This window comes from Ictidomys tridecemlineatus, chromosome 3, assembly GCF_052094955.1.
Source record: "Ictidomys tridecemlineatus isolate mIctTri1 chromosome 3, mIctTri1.hap1, whole genome shotgun sequence".
In the NCBI taxonomy this organism is placed as follows: domain Eukaryota; kingdom Metazoa; phylum Chordata; class Mammalia; order Rodentia; family Sciuridae; genus Ictidomys; species Ictidomys tridecemlineatus.
In genome coordinates this window covers 143,545,221-143,562,145 of record NC_135479.1, presented here as the reverse complement: position 1 = coordinate 143,562,145, position 16,925 = coordinate 143,545,221, and the positions used below count along the sequence as shown (strand labels likewise).

The 16,925-nt window shown below is 39.2% G+C and overlaps 1 protein-coding gene across 4 annotated transcripts in view; it reads right to left on the bottom strand.

Annotated features, from left to right (window-relative positions):
* Positions 1 to 16,925, bottom strand: part of Heg1 (heart development protein with EGF like domains 1) — a 75,338-nt gene that overhangs the window by 35,288 nt on the left and 23,125 nt on the right. For all 4 annotated transcript variants that reach the window (XM_078044060.1, XM_078044059.1, XM_040270260.2 and 1 more), the window contains exons 3-9: positions 15,239 to 15,538; positions 8,661 to 8,999; positions 7,458 to 7,793; positions 5,759 to 6,013; positions 3,719 to 5,068; positions 1,453 to 1,569; positions 717 to 836 (exon numbers count right to left, since the gene is read on the bottom strand). In XM_078044060.1, coding sequence (XP_077900186.1) covers positions 717 to 836; positions 1,453 to 1,569; positions 3,719 to 5,068; positions 5,759 to 6,013; positions 7,458 to 7,793; positions 8,661 to 8,999; positions 15,239 to 15,538 — 2,817 coding nt within the window. The remainder of the gene's footprint in view (positions 1 to 716; positions 837 to 1,452; positions 1,570 to 3,718; positions 5,069 to 5,758; positions 6,014 to 7,457; positions 7,794 to 8,660; positions 9,000 to 15,238; positions 15,539 to 16,925) is intronic.

Genomic DNA, 16,925 nt, shown 5'->3' with positions numbered 1-16,925 from the left:
TGGCCACTTAGCACCTTGTCAGGGCCTTTGTTTTCATTTGGTTTGTTTTTTTGCTTTTTAACCTGTAAAATGGAGATTATATTAATATCAACCAGCTTCATGCATCTATCAAACTAGGGATCAAAATATGATAAATAGTGTGATACAGTTACAGTAGCAGCTTTGTCAAAAACATATCTATCTGTAGATAAGAACATGAAGATCAATTTTTAAAATAAAAAACATATGTGAATGTGGTAGGACAATCAGGATTTTATTCTTTTCTCCCTCTAAAATGTTTTTGTTTTTTTAACTGATGTAATCAGAATATTTTTTTTTAAAGAGAGAGAGAGGGAGAGAGGGAGAGAGGGACAGAGAGAGAGGGAGAAAGAGAGAGAGAGAGAAATTTTTAAATATTTACTTTTTAGTTTTCAGCGGACACAATATCTTTGTTTGTATGTGGTGCTGAGGTTCTAACCCCGGCCACATGCATGCGAGCACGCTACAGCTTGAGCTACATCCCCAGCCCAATCAGAATATTTTTAAATTTTTTTTTCCCCTAACTGCAGGGTAGAATGGTAAAGCAAATAACAATAGGCAATGTCTTCCATTTCATTTTACATTCCTTAAGTTTTTATCATGGAGAAATATTAATTTTGATTAGGAAGAAAAATAGTAAATGATGTTTTATAAAATATATCGTGAGACAGAATAAATTCTAAGATAAAATCTCTTACCCAAATTACATATTCCTTTTTCCAACTGGTACCCAACTGGGCATTTGCAGGTAAAAGATCCCTGAGTATTATTACACGTGGCCAGAGGTGGGCAGGGATTTGACAGGCATTCATTCACATCTGCAAAGGGGGGGGAGACCATATTGAGTCTGTGACAGACAGCAAAATCATACCCCAGTATGGTAAATACTTACTAAGGACCACTGCACTTATTAGATACAATGGGGCCCCAAAGATGAGTAGGAAACATCCCTGTTCTCAAGGGGCTGACCACCTATTGAAGGCAGAGGCAGTCAATAAACAACTAATTATAAATATAAGATATGATCTGAAGTACAGAGAAAGTAACAAATTTTGATGGAGGAAAGAATTAAGACTATTTCAAATAACATCCAGATTAAGACTGGAAGAATTTTTAATAATCAAATTTGAGTAGGATAATTTTATATTGAGGCAGCAGTACTATGAATGCCAGAGGCAGGAAAATACAGGTGTCTTTAGGGAGCAATAGGTGGTCTAGTGTGGCAGGAACGTGGGGAGAACCAAATCAGGAAGTTTGTCAGCACTACACTATGGTATTTCATGTTACTCTGTAGATAACACACAAACATGCTAACTCTCAAGTAAGCAGGGTATTAATTAAAAGATCTTATTCTTCTACATTTTGGATGAAAAAGGCATTTATTGAATAACCAAATGTGATACTGCAGATACTGGAGATTATTTATTCTCTTACCCACACTGCAGTTATCCCCTTGCCAGGAAGATGAACACACACATCGATAGCCATTGCTGGTGAGGTCCACAATGCATTTGCCATCATGAAGACAAGGGTTCACGGCACAGCTGTTGACTAAAAACCCATCCAAGAATAACACAGTTAATCACAATGGCAATGCAAAGACAACCCTAGGTAAATATTTAATTCTCTCAGCTAATATTTGATCCTTGCTTATTTCTATTTACTTGCCCTGAAAAGACATACTACAAAAATAGAATGAGGTCCCAAGAGATGTAGAAGATTGGCAGTAGGACTGGGTACTGGTAATAGTTTGTGTCCATACATAAGACAATTGGATTCCTGAATTCAAGAACTGATTCAAATCAAATGTTGCTTATTCAGTCACTCAGTTCAGGACTGATGATTGTATTACTTTTGTGATACTTAGAAAATTCTACTTGAATCAATGTCAATTTAAAACACACATTAAGAGGGGGGAAAGAATCTCTGATCAATTCATCCTCCCTGATGCAAGATTTACTCTGTGTGTATGAGTGCCTTGCCTTTTCTCCTGGACATAGCAACCTTTATCCCCAAATCTCCAAATATAACTGAAACTCCACATATTGTACATCATTCAGAAAATGATCAGAGTTGAGCATTACAATGACCTCTCTCTTTAAATACAGCAAAAAATGGGCCTCAGCTGAATTCATGGAGGCCCTTATGACACACAGACTTATATTCTCCAAAGGCAATGACCATAACTCTGTTTTGCTCTATATAACTGGAAGTGTCACAATCCAGTTATGTAACATCTGCTTCATAAAGGTTTTGACATAAACCTAGAAAAGTTGAAATCTACAACGTAACTGTGTCCTCTGCAAGGAGGAAATTAGTGGGAGAATGCAAAAAAGAGGGCAGAAGTCAAGAGTTCGCCAAAAGAAAATGAACAGGCTAAACCTAAAGATGATATTCTTAATCTTACTCTTCAGTGTAAAATCATCTATTCAAGTAGTGTACCTGTATAACCAATACCCATGAACACAATGATACAGAAAAATCTTAACAGCCAGTGAGAATGTCCCTAAGACTTGTCTACAGTAATTACAATGACCATAATTTACTTTAAGGAGCCTTGTGAATTATGGTACATTTAGTATCGAAATACACATTTGGCCTTTGGAAATAAAGACAATGTGTCTTAAAGCAAGGCCAAAAAAGCCATCTCTCATCTTCCAGAGATACCCAAATTACAAAGGGAACACCATAAGGCTGGTAGAGGGTAGTTTATGACCTCCACCCTAGGGTTGATTGTGACTAATAGCAGGAGACACCCCTGTCTGATATAGGCTGACCATCTATCACTATATCATCCATCCCATGCTCCAGTAAATACAAAGCATTTCCTTTCTTTTCTTTTTCCTTAAAGAATTAGTCTCCATCTTGTGCCTTCCTCCACAGCAGTTTTCTCTTTGTGGATCTACACATACCAAAACTACAATTCTGAACATGATATCCAACAATATGTATCATCCTACTTCCTTCTACTTTCCCTTAAGTGACAAAGAATCATTTGGATGACTTTATTTTTTTTCTGTACCATCAACTTCAACATGACTTAAAGATAACCACACATACAATGTAAAAAATCCCTGATGATACTGTCACTGTGGGGAAAAAGTTCATCATCTTTCTTATTTATATGTCCCTCTACTGCTGTTTATCAACTAGCAAAATAATCTTAGAGAGACAAAGTAGCATGAGTTTTTCTGGACCAAGAAAAGCCCTCTGACCCTTAGATGCCTCCTGGTGATTGGAGAGCCAGATGACTGACTCAGAAGCTTTGGGCTCTGATCTGGGTGCTTGCACCTGACTCACTCCCTATTTCACACAGGCTACCTAAAGCTTCTTCAGTTTCTCTACCATCCAAATCTACACCTTGCCTGGTTCTAATCCAAGAAGTTAAGGGCATGCTTGAAAAACTATTGCAATTAATTACAGGGCATTAAAAGCTTCAACTGCACTATACTGATGTCACACACAACCAATATGTCCTCTTCTCTTCAGGAAGTATCACCTAACTTGGGGAAATAAGAAAATGAGAGTCCACCATGACCTTATTGTATGCTTTGTTTTCAACAGGAAGTATTGGTCACAAAACTGAGATTATTTCAAATACTAGCCATTTCTACACATTCACTTAAATCCTGAGCCTCATACAGTTTACAGTGTTGCACAGGGTCTAGCAGTTGATGTGTGTTTGAAAGATGCATTGTACCTGATGTTGGAGGTGACAATGCCATTGGGGACTGTGTGCTACTCTGAGTAGCAAAGGTGGTAGGTTTAGGAGTTAACACTTCAGCTGTAGAAACATCTGTGGTTTGGGAAGGAGGAGAAGTTCTGAGGAAATGTGAAGGTGAGCTGTACTCTTCTGTGATACCAAGCCTTGTGGTCAATTCTTTTGTTGATGTTGGTACACTGGTCAGAGAGATTAAGTGGGTGGTAACATCGATATGCACATGGTTCTTTTCTGTGGTAATGGCACCTTCTGTTGAGATTTGTGGCACCAGAATTTCAGGATTGGTTGCGAAGAGCTGTTTTCTAGCTGTAGTGTGTCCAGATATGGGGTCAGTAATCAGAACTTCTGTACTTGACAAGGTGCTGGGATTGGTCACAGAAGAGTGAGAGGTCTTCAGAGTAGTAGCTGTCAAAGTTGGAGACATTTGGGTTAAGCTGGTGCTCATGGCTGGAAGGGCTGGCTTAGTGAAGGACTCAGTTAAGGCTGGTGGCAAAGGGTCCCCTGAAGGAGCACTCACTGTTACAACTTTGGTGTATACTGTGGGCAGAGACACCAGGCTTGGTGACTTTGATTCTGTAATGATTTTCTTTTGTTGTGGGATGGTCTGATTCTTGGGATCTGCTGTGTTACTACTATGGAGAATTATCATGGATGATGCCATTGTTGATGTCTGAACTGAAGTCTTAGGCATCTCTCTTGCCCTGGGCAGGACTGGGGTAGATGAATGTGGTAAGTCTGTTTGTGAGACAGAAAGTGGGACAGGAGAAGAAGCTGTTAAGGACACTGGTAAAGGTGATGGTGAGGAAGACAAAGGTGTAGATGTCTCAGAGGTAGACTTCAGCTGAGGAGCAGAGGCCTTGGTTGATGGTAAACTTGATGAGAATAACTGGTGGGATTGTGACACTGAGGACAGAGGCAAATGGGGGCCCAAAGCAGAAGATGAGTCACCAACAGACCCAGTCCTGGCATCCACAAAAACTGAAGTTTTTGGTATATTAATGGTAGAGGTGTAGGATGGAAGGCTGGATGTATGCAGAGCCAGTGACTCAGTGGACGGCTGGACATATTCCCCATCATAGGATGAGATGTTTCTTCTTTCAGATCGAGGATGAGAAGAGGAAGAATAGTCTGAATATGGAGAGTCTGAGATCTTAATATAAGAGGTTGAGCTTTCACTGATGTCCAAGGATGAACCATTATCTGTAATGGACAGTAATGCCCGTTCTCCTTTGGTGAAAGTAGATGAAACATAGGTGTGGTCTGTATGGTCACTAGAAGTCCTTTTTTCAGTATCTGTGCCACTCACTTGACCATAGCTAAGTCCAGTAACTGCAAAGGGAAAAGCCAAAGTTAGGTCAAGTTAACAAACAAGCAATCTCTGAAACATGCACCAAAATCCAGATTTTTCAGTATCCTTGAACTCAAGTGAGTAAAATACTTTCCTTGGAGAGGGGGTTTTCAGTGGTGAACACACTGAATGGCAACGTGAGAAGGCTGTAACAGTCACTGTCTGCCGGGTGGACTTACCTCCTGTGAAGGCCATGGTGGCAGCAATGAACATGGTAATACAAGAGAAATGGCAGGGGCCTAAAAATAGGGAATAGTTCCAAATTCCTTCCACATGCCTTTTCTTTGATAAAAGCAAATTTGTATGTGAAAAGCTCTCAAGATCCCAAATAGAATCATTGTTATGCTTAAACGGAAAAAGGAAAACCCTCCCAACTTTCCATTCTGTATAATGAGATATTTCTTTCCCAGGAGACTGATCTTAGCCACAAACTGACTGGTCTTTTATTTTAAGCCTCCCAGCAGACGTCACCCCATATGCCTCATCAAGTATGTGAGGGGATGAGAGGTGTCTTCCTGAGGTGGGAGAACCCAAAAAGTCCTATTTACATAACGAGCTTCTAGTAGGATATTCTCTGGGTTGCCAGCCAACTTAATCATCCTAGAACTGAGTAAAGTGCCAGGTGGGCTGAGGGGCTGTGGAGAGAATCCTTGCTGGGGAAGACACACCACCTCCAAGTGTAGGCTCAGAGGCGGGCGACCTTGAGAACAAGCCCGCCCGCTCCGTCACGTTCCCGCGTTGAGTGGCGCCCGCAGAACTCCCCACTTCCGCAGAGGTGGCGCCTGCAGGGGCGAAGCTGAGTGACCGCAGAGTGCGCTCCCCACTTCCGGTGAGAGCAGCCCAGGTGTGCCCGCTGCGGGAGTGAGCCCCGGAAGTGCTCCCCTCTGCAGCGGAACTGTAGGCCCGCGCCATGCTGTGTTCCCGGGCTGAAAGTAAAAAGGTAGCACACAGAACAGGAGGCAATACCTGTCAATCATACATCTGATAAGGGACTAGTATCCAGAATTTGCAAAGACTTCTTACACTCTAGAGTAAGACAAGCCAGTTTCAAAATGCTCAAAATATCTGTATAGACATTTTCAAGGAAGATAAAACAAATGGCCAACAAGCATGTGAAAAGATATTTGACATCATCAGTCAGCTGGGAAATGCAGAAGAAAACTAATGAAATACCCTTCAAACTGATAACATGGATATAATCAAAAAAGATGGATAATAACAAGTGTTGGTGAAGATATGGAGACACTGGGACTCTTGTACATTGCTGGGAGGAATATAAAATAGTGTACTACTTTGGAAAATAGCTTGGCAATCCCTCAGAAGCTTAAAAATGGCGTTGCTTTAAAAATGTGGCAGTTCCAAAAGGGCACATGTCCACATAAAGCTTGTACTTGGAATGTTGACAGCAGCATTATTCATAAAAGCTAAAAGGTAGGGGCTGTAGCTGTAGCTCAGTGGCAGAGCACTTGCCTAGCATGTGTAAAGCACCACATAAAAGTAAACAAAGGCATGCTGTCCATCTACAACTAAAAAAAAAAAAAAATTTTTAAAAAAAAGCTAAAAGGTGGGAACGATATACCAATTGATGAAAAGATAAAATACAGTATATCCCTATAGTATAGAATATTGTCATAAAAAGAAATGAAATACTAATATATGTTGGAATATGGATGAGTCTTGAAAACATTGCATTACATTAAGTGAAAAACAAAGATTATATATTATAAGATTCCATTTACAGGAAATGTCTAAAACAGGCAAATCCACAGAGACAGAAAGAAAATTAAGTGGTTGCCAGGAACTGGAAGGAGGGTAAAATGGGAAGTGACTGCTGATAAGTATGGAGTTTGTTTTTTTTGGGGGGGGGGTGATATAAATGTTCTGGAATTAGATAGTAGTGGTGATTGCACAGTTTTTGTAAATATACTAGAAATCAATTGTACACTTTAAACAGGCACACTGTATGGAATGTGAATTATATCTCAAATCTATTTTTAAAAAGAGGAGGGGAGAGAGTATTTTTCAATGAATGCTATGAATGGCCTGGAGTGAACAACAATTCATGAGAAGGTGATATTTTCACCTTTCAGAAGCTCTATGATTGAGGCAGGTATGGGGATACAGGGTGGGCAACAAAGAAAAGGAGTACATAGACAGAGAGAACTTGAGTTGTATGTGAATAATATGGAATATGATAGGATATACATGTACATCTGTCAATCAGCTATAAGAATGGCCTGAGAGTAATGATACTAGAGGGGCCTCAGGAGCTATTTCCTTAATAGATGACTTAATATGCCACAGTCAGTCATAAGCATTGTTAAGTTTCTCACCTTCCATGTGGTACCACCCTGTGAAATGAAAACTTACTTGAATTTTCTCCATGTAGCGTTGAAGAATCTAGGCTTTCTGAGGAAGATATAAACGAAGACTCTGAGTAACTGCTCTCATCTGACACTGTGGTACCTCTTCTGGACTGTTGAGCAGAATCTGAAGCTTCGGTCAAAACTGAAGAGTTCAAAACTTCAGGATGTGAAGCAGAGCTTCCTGTCACATCTGCAAATGTCTTGCTGTTGGTCAAGGACCAGTGTGCTGTGCTCTCTTCATGTCTAATGGAGGGAACCGACCTAGACACAGTCTCAGTCTGAAGCCTGAAACTTCCATTTTTCACTTGAGAGCTGCTGGCAAGCTGATGTCCTCTAAAGGCTGTGAGATAGTATATAAACAAAAATGCCATTATATGGGTATGAAAAAGATCCTCCAACCACTAAGAAGTGAGTCTTCTTTAAGATATCCTTTTCCACAGAAATCTTGTTTAATATTTATTGTATGTGACAAACATTATCATATTCTAAATCATTATTTTCAAACTCTTGGTGTCGACAAGATAGCAATACCAAAAAAATAAAAGTTTTTTGAACAGGGGACTTTTAAACAGCATGTGCAAATAGCAAAGTAATTTATACTTGAGTATTTTATTCTCTGTCCCTTGAAAAGTAGTTTGAGGAAATGAGTACGGCATTATATCCAACAAATATGATGTGCATAAATATAGCACATATAGCACTTTTCTAAAACAGTTGTAATGTTAATAAAGATTATCCTAATCCTGAAGTAGTTTTAAAAAAATCAACTACAGGGAGTAAACCAAACCAAGAACTTGAGAACTATATTTATTCTGTACATTTATTTGTAAAGATCTGATCATAAAAGCACTGAAGCTAGTTGTAAGGATTAGGTCAGCTCTCACTTTGAAGACAATGCTGTAGGGTTAAAAACAAGATAGAATCAAGTGACAGCCCTAAGGCTCAGGTCTCAACTCTGCTGAGTGAGCCAATGCATGCATTATTTAAACCTCCTCTTCACCTATAAAAAAGCAGGAGGGGTGGCACCTGTCCAACTAACTTCACAATGTTTTCATAAGAATGAAAATCAAAATGCAATAATGTGATATACTAATGAAGGAGCTGGTGTCATCAAAGAGTACATAATTTTTCAGAGGCTACAAATGTTCTTAAAGAGATCTGCTATTTAGAAATATCCTTACAGATCAAGTAAAGATAGAATACTTACTTGTGGAATCATTTTGCCAATGTAAAGATGTAACACCAAATTCATTTTCTGTAGATGGCTCAATGAATTCTCCATCTCCTGGATTCTTGGTTACTCTACTGTTACTTCTTGATTCTACTGTAGAGGGTGAGGAAGGGACTGAAACTGAAGTTGTGGCAATTTTGGAGTCCTTAGGGAAACTCTCTGTCTTGTTTATAGGTTCCAGACTGACAGTCAAAGACCTGAGAATCCTTGAGACACTGTCAGTGAATGTGGTGGTAACATGTGTACTCTTTGTCTGGTTTACCAGTGGTCTTTGGAGAGTAGTAGAGTTGTTCAGTTCCTTTATATTCCCAGAAGCTAAAACAGAAGAAAATATGTTTCAAAACTACTCAAGGACTCAAGAAAATCTGGCACTATCTAAGTAAAAAATAATGTTTATTATATTTTTGAATATAAATCTAAACACTATTAGACCTGATGTAGATACAGACAATTATGTATGTTTACACACATGTACAACTAAAACGTACACCTTCACCCCCTCCTCACTAGTTCTGATTCTCATGTAGCTTAGTGGAGAAGCAGTGATGTTCCTCATGCAGCACAATGCAAAGTTTTCAGTGCAAGCTAAAAGGAAGATAAGAGAATCATAACAGATACATTATTTGCTTTTTTGGTTTTTATAGAAGAAGATAAAATTAGTACTACTGAATTTCATAATATTGCTTAAACAGGACAGGCTATTGTGTTAAGGCTTTCATCTTGTTTTATTTTATTTTAACTACGTATCTTTTTATTCAAGTATTATTATAAATTAAAATCCAATTAAAAAATGAATAAAAGTCACATGGTGCCAAGCCTAGCCCCCTGGTCACCACTGAAGAGGCCTCAGGTTCTGCAGAATACAGCTAGGACACTACTGCTCTAGGACAGTAATTCCCATCCTTTTCATTGTCAAGGGCTCTTTATTCTTCCCCAACCCAGAGCCACCATAAATTTTGTTTTGAAATAACTATCCACCAAAATGGATTCATTAAGTAACAGAAGGTCTCAACATCAGGAGATACTCATTATTACCCAATGAATTTAACTTAATTTCACCCGAAATCAGACGGCCTTCATTATTATAATTATTTAGTCTCATTAAACATTGGAGACCAGTTCTTAACCCAACATGCTACTCCAGTAGGTCCCCTAGAAGATCAAGAACTGTAGATGAAGAATGGTTTTTTTGATCTATGGATGGAGGTCACTGGATAATTGTCAAGAACCTCAAGAATTGAATTATATGCCATTGGTCAAAATGTACAGTCTGCTCCACATTATAGGTTGCTTGGCTTGCTAGTGGCTCCATCTCACAGAGAATTTTTCAAAGGATATCTTGAGAACTGACCTCCAGAATGGTATATTAATACCCTAATCCAAAAGGCTAGGGATGTAGCTCAGTGGCATTGTGCTTGCCTAGTATGCATGAGGCCCTGAGTTCTATTCCCAGCACCACAACAATAACAACAACAAAATACTCATTCCTAATTTCAAGAAAGCCCATGAGCAGGAAGAAACATGGCAGGGAAGAAAACAGACTCCTTTTTTCTTTCAAATCATTTTAAGCTAAAAACAACAAAAAGTACTTTATACATAAACATATTCTATACCTATATAACAAAAGGCTTTGAGCTATTAATTATGATCCAGAAAGGGGGGAAAGGAAGTTGTCATTATAAACAGTTTATTAAAGATCAGACTTGTGTGCAGTTGTGACCAAAAGCACAAATAAAATTTTAAATATAATTATAGAGAAAGAACATAGGAAGCAAAAGGTTCTTCTTATCCTCATACAAAACCATAAACCTAGCTAAACCTAGAACACAGCATGCAGCTCTGGTTACTGGCCTTAATAAAGTCAAAATGAAGATACAGGTTATCCATAAAACTAGGAATTGAAACAAAGGAATAGAAAGATCCAAACAGAAAAGTGTAGGCATGGCCTACCCCAAACTAACCCTATGTGAAAAACAAAAAGCACTTTAGTATGAAAAATGAAAAGCATAATAAATACTGGCCCAAAATAATTATCTCCAAGGAATCACTTCCAAAACACTTTTATTCTTAGTAAATTGCCTTATTTCTTCCATTTGATGTTTCCATCAAAACAGGTGATTAATTTTGGTGGTTTCATCAAATAAATGGCCACAGAAATATAATCACTAACGTCACAGATACTGAGTCACAAAAGGAAAATGGCTGTTCTCCCTGACTATGGGCTCTGTAGCACATTGCTTCTTCATCATATCATTCTTACAAAAAGTTATCATTAATTAATGAGTTATGATGTGTCAAGAATTGTACTAAGTATTTATATACTAGTCACATTTAATGCTCACAGTAAAGCAATGAAATTTGTCTGAAAATGGTAGAGTTAGTGCCTCTTAATAAAGAAGAGGAAATATGGGGTCAAATTAGTCTACAATTGCTAATTATGTTACTAAATGAGCACCAGCTAAATAACCTAAGAGAAAATTTACCACACTTCTAGTCAACAGGCCAGTATTATTAATTTTTTAATAATTTCCCTTCCTTGCTCACTTCTGCCTCTAAAGCACCCATTCAAAAATGGGAATACCAATGAATCAGACATAATTTTCCCATGTTCATACATGAATACATGACCAGTGAAACTCTACATCATGTACGACCATAAGAATGGGATCCTAATTAGAATAAGTTATGCTCCATGTGTGTAAACTATGTCAAAACACACTCTACTGTCACATATATCTAAAAAGAACATATTAAAAAAAGAAACATTTTTTTAAAAATGGGAAGACCAGGGATGTGGATGTAGGTCAGTGGTAGAATGCATACCTAACATTTGCAAGATTCAGGGTTTGATTCTCATTACCACAAAAATAAAACAACTAAAATGGGAAGACCATTCATCCACCAGGAGTAGACACAAGCCAAGTTCCTATTCTTTATAATAGAAGGTGAAAAGAATGCCTGGTAAAGGTATATGGGTCACTCTCCAGTCACCGCACAATCACAAGTATGCATCAAAATGTTCAACCTTACCTTGACTGCTATCCAGAACTTGGCAATAGTATAGATGAAGCAGCTGATATTTGAGAAGGATAGGCTAAATCTAAAATCATCTAAGTTATTTATACTTTCTCCCTTTACAAAGTGAAATCACCACAATGCAATTTACCTGGACCACATCAGCTCAGATACCCACAGAAATACTTTCATAAGTTGAGATCCATTATAATACTTTCCACTCCTATTGAGAATCTATATAAAATATCACCTTTTAAAGAACATTAGCACAATTTCCACAAAACCGCAATTGAAGGCATTTTCCATTATGATTCTCAACATTCCTTGTAAATATTCCTCTTAGAATTACAACCCCCCAAACACTTATGCCTATGGATTAAATTGTATGCTTACTTTATCTGACAACAATCGCATGCCCCACCCAGCTTCCTTTTGTGCCCTGGTTTCCAGGAAGCTCAGACTAAATTTAGTCCTCAATTGTAGCCATTCTCACACAGTTCAACATACACATATTTCTTCCTGCCTTCCAAAGAAATTTTTCCCCTTTGTTTGTTGCTTTGTATACTTTTCCTCCAATGATCAAATAGTACATGATCGATATGGAAAATACAGAAAAGTATAAAGCAGCACAAAAAATAATTTTAAATGGTTTCTGATCTGTTTTTTTAAAGTCTGATTCTGCTGCCTGCTTTAGTGATGTACAGTTTATTTCCAGAAGCAGATAAATCCTGGCTATCCCAGCCTGGGAAAAGGCTAGGCTACACATGTTTCTGGGTGGATCAGTAGGAGTGAAAGGAAACAAAGGCCGAGTGTGTGTGGACTCTCAGATGGTGAAACTAGAAAGGATCTTTCAGATCATCTGGTCTGATGTTTTCAATGAGGAACCCCATCCTCCCTGTGCCAGGCTCCTAGCTCGCCATCTTCATGTCCATCTTGTGAAGAGTGTCACTAATCTGACTAGTCTAAGTGCCAGGCTTTTCTATGGGTCACATTTACCAGAGGATGGAATGGACATTTACCAGAGGATGCAGTGGACAAGTGCCAAAAGGCTCAAGCCTTGGGCTGGGGTTGTGACTCAGTGGTGGAATGCTTGCCTTGCACATGTGAGGCATTGGGTTCGATCCTCAGCACCGTATAAAAATAAACAAATAAAATAAAAATATTGTGTCCATCTATAACTTAAAAAAAAAATCCTAAAAAAGGCTCAAGTCTCTACTGCACCTCACTTCTGTTGTTCTACAGAGCTAGCCCAGCGAGGCCAGGCCAATTCCAGGTCTGCCTTGGCAGGTCCTGATGGCTCTCCCAAGTACTTACATCAACTTTATCATGGGAAGGTAAAGGGAGAATAAAAGCTCAATATTTCCCCTCAGGGTAGGTAAGAGGTATATAGAGCTCTGTTTGGTGGATTGATAGGTGCCAGCCCAGTTTTAAAAATAAAGTAGAACTTGGGCTGGGGTTGTGGCTCAGTGGTAGAGCACTTGCCTTGCATGTGTGAGGCCCTGGGTTCAATTCTCAGCACCGCATTAAATAAACAAACAAACAAATAAACAAATAAATAAAGGTGTGTGTCCATCTACAACTAAAAATATAAAAAATTTAAAAAAAAATAAAGCAGAACTTTGTTTCTCCTTGGACTTCAGATTCTGTTCCATGTGTCTTCTTCCCAAAAGCCCTCTCCATTATCTAAGAGGGTGGTCTGACTTTACCTAGAGCAGAATACCTAATTCACCAAGGAAGAGAAATTCTCAGTAGAAGGCTCGAATATGAAAGATGTGATAGAAATCTCCTAATATTAGAATGCTAAGGTTCTAAAAGGACAATTGCTCAAAGAATTGGAGGGCAATATATTTTTTTAAGTGTTGAAAAATATAAGTGAGTAGATAGTTGTATCCAGTAAAGTTAGAAACATGGGCTGATTTTCAAATAAACCACATACTGGGTTAAATTTAAATTATAAATATTAAATGACCCTGACTAAAATCAAAGTGGAGCTTCCTAGGAAATGCTTCCTTTCCACTGTTTGGTAAAGTTGGTTATAAATCACTGAACCACAGAACTTTGAATCTGCAAAGAATCATAGCTTTTATCCAATCCAACCAATGTTTATGAATAATCTTAAAAAGCAAACTCCTAAAATATGAATCATAAATTATATCCAAACCCCAGTCAGCAGGAAACTGTCTACAAAGTATATGGAAGAGGAACTGGCTGCTTTAAATAGGCATTACAAAAAGGACCTCTGGGTTCAGTTTTTGCTTTGATGACATAAGCCCAAAACTTCTAGTCTTACAAAGCACTCTAAAAATCTCTGACACAAGAATTTTAAAACAGCATTTTCCGAAGCAACCTAACCTCAATTTCCCAAGAAGGTTCCTGACTCTCTCCATTCTGCTCCCTATTGCCTGAGTATGAAAACAAGCAGTAGACACCGACCCCAACTAACACCTGAGAAGAGAGGAAAGGGCATTTTCCAGCATTCTCATGGCAGCATGTGCCCTGTGAGGGTATTTGGGCACATATTAATACCTATTTCTTTTCAATTGTACCTTGTTCTTGGTCTGCAGGGACCCTAGGAGAAGTAATAGAAGTAGCATGTGTTCCCAAGAGGACTACAGTCTCTGAGTGGGTAGGCTTTGGATGACCTGGTATGACAATGTGTATAGCACAAAGGACCAGAAGGTGTAGAAAGGCTCATGGAAATGGAATTCTTGAGCTGAGACTCAACTGAACAGTAGGAAGTGGAATGGCAGAGAGGAGGACTCCACAGCTGTTGTGACTAATATCATGCCTTGCAAACACCTGCAATGCATTTTTCCCCCAAAATGAAGCCTAGAAAAAAACATATACCCATGTTTTCTTTGACAACTAAAGAAATGTTTTTGCAATCTTGAAGAAATAAAACTAATTCCTAATCAGATGTTATGGTGCTCACCATTTCTCATAAGCACCCTGGCATGTGCCCTGTTGTGTAAGAATACACACTAGTAACACTTAAGCCTTTGTTTTTTGTTTGTTTGTGTGTGTGTGTGTGCGTATGTGAGGCGGGGGAGTGTGTGTGTGTAGGGGAGAGGGATGGAGGAAGCATGGGTTGGTGGAGAGAAGGCCCATCATACCCACCAGACCAACTATTATTTTTTTCTTGTATAGTTAAAGAAAACATATTTTAAACATACTGAAATAAGCTCTGTAGATTATACTTCTACCCCAAATACTTATCATTAAAGGAATTTTTTTTAAAGAGAGAGAGAGAGAGAGAATTTTAATATTTATTTTTTAATTATTGGTGGACAAAACATCTTTGTATGTGGTGCTGAGGATCGAACCCAGGCCTCACATATGCCAGGCGAGCGCGCTACCGCTTGAGCCACATCCCCAGCCCTAAAGGAATGTTTTTAAATTTTTTCTTGTTTTTGCTTGCTTGTTTGTTTTTGGTTTTTGCTTATTTCCCCCTTAGCTCCTGTTTAGGTATTTAGCTAGCTAGTTATACACATTTACTTGTGGCTATTTTGAATGACTGAAGAGGTGAGCTGGGAACTCACCTGAGGAATGGTCTGAGGAAGGAGGGTAAGCAGTTGTCTTGGAGGAATGCAGTACGGGGAGCTCTGATCCTAAGGAATTTCTTTTCCTCGACAGCATAGTGGGTTCTCCTGGCTCCAAAGCAGCAAAGGAAGACCTGCTTGAATCTGAAGTGCCAGCCATTTGGGTGTGTACAGATGCTTCTTCTGGCATCCCCGTCCCCTTCTCCAGGGAGACCTGGGGTGTTCCACTCTCTGTTTGAGAAGGGGCTGTTCTTCCTTCTGACCCTGAACTGCTGGATGGAAGCTGAAGCCGTTCCAAGCCTGAAAGCAGAGGGCAACAATTAAAATTCCACCAGCAGACTTTCAAATGTCTTCATAATCTTTTAATGGGCTCAACTCTGAGTTCTACAAAATATATAGATGTGAAGAAATCAAGAACAATTTTTCATTCTATGGAAAATGAATTCCTGAAAGGGAGGCCACAAAACAAGACAGAGAGTTTACATTTTTGGATAAAATTACAAGTAAAGGGACAGATTGAAGCTAAGTAACAGATGATATGGACCTACGAGACCAGTGTCAGATCATCATTATTCATCACCCACATCCCACAAAGTTGGTCCCAGAATTGGCTTGAATTCAACATAAACAAGAGTTCCCAATATTTGGATGACCAACAAAACCAGGCAGTTTTATGTGTAGTTTCTAAGCTCTGTAGCCACCATTCATGCATGGGACCCAAAATCCCTTCATACGTTTTTCTTTTAAAAACCGAATGTCCACAGTCAGACCTCTTGTCACTAGGTCATGAAACCACAGAGTGACCTTTGCTGGCTTTATCCTCTATTTTCAGAACCTCACTAACTACTAACTTCCTTTTGCTGAGTCTTCACCAAGCCCTTTCTCTTCATCTCTGTGGCCACAAGGTCAACACCTGGATTTGTGTCTACTTGGGTGGTTCCCCCCACTCTAGATTCCCCCTGCCCTCTCACGTCCATACCAGACATCTTGTACCTGGCTGCCAGATGAATCTTCATCAAATCTGCTTTACCAGTATCACTCCATTGTGCAAAACTCTTCAGTGACTTCTCACCACACCAAGTATAAACTGTCTGGTTTGCAAAGTCCTCCATGATTGTCCCTGCCCCATTCACACAACTGTCCCACTGGCTGATCATGCTTCCCACAGGGAGGGTGCTGGTCCTAGCGCCCCACAAAGAGGCCACCCCTGTCTTTGTCTCTTCTGTACCTTCAATCACATTGAGCATTCCACTCCTTAGTCAACCTTCTCACCTCACTCAGCTACATAGGCTCAAATTCTAGCTTTGAACCCCGTCAACTGTTTGACCTCCAAACATTGGGCTAATAACTTCTCTGAGTTTGTTTCTAAATTCCTAAAATAGGAATAACCTGCTTTCATAAGGACTTAAAATAGTTATGTTGGTATCTAGTAGTCCCTAAACATTGCTATTTTGACTTCTCTTCCTCAATTAAGTCTGATGCGTGAAGCCCTAGCCCCCTTTGAAAGCCTTTCCTAAAAATAGCAAACCTCCAAGCTGTGCTGACGGGACCAAGAACAGATATTTGAACCACATGAACACAAACAAAACCACACCAACACAACAAACATAAACAAGTACAGTCTTCCCTGGCCACACATCCCACTAGATCTGTGCCCCTGAGATTGGTATTGTGTGGCAGAATCTAT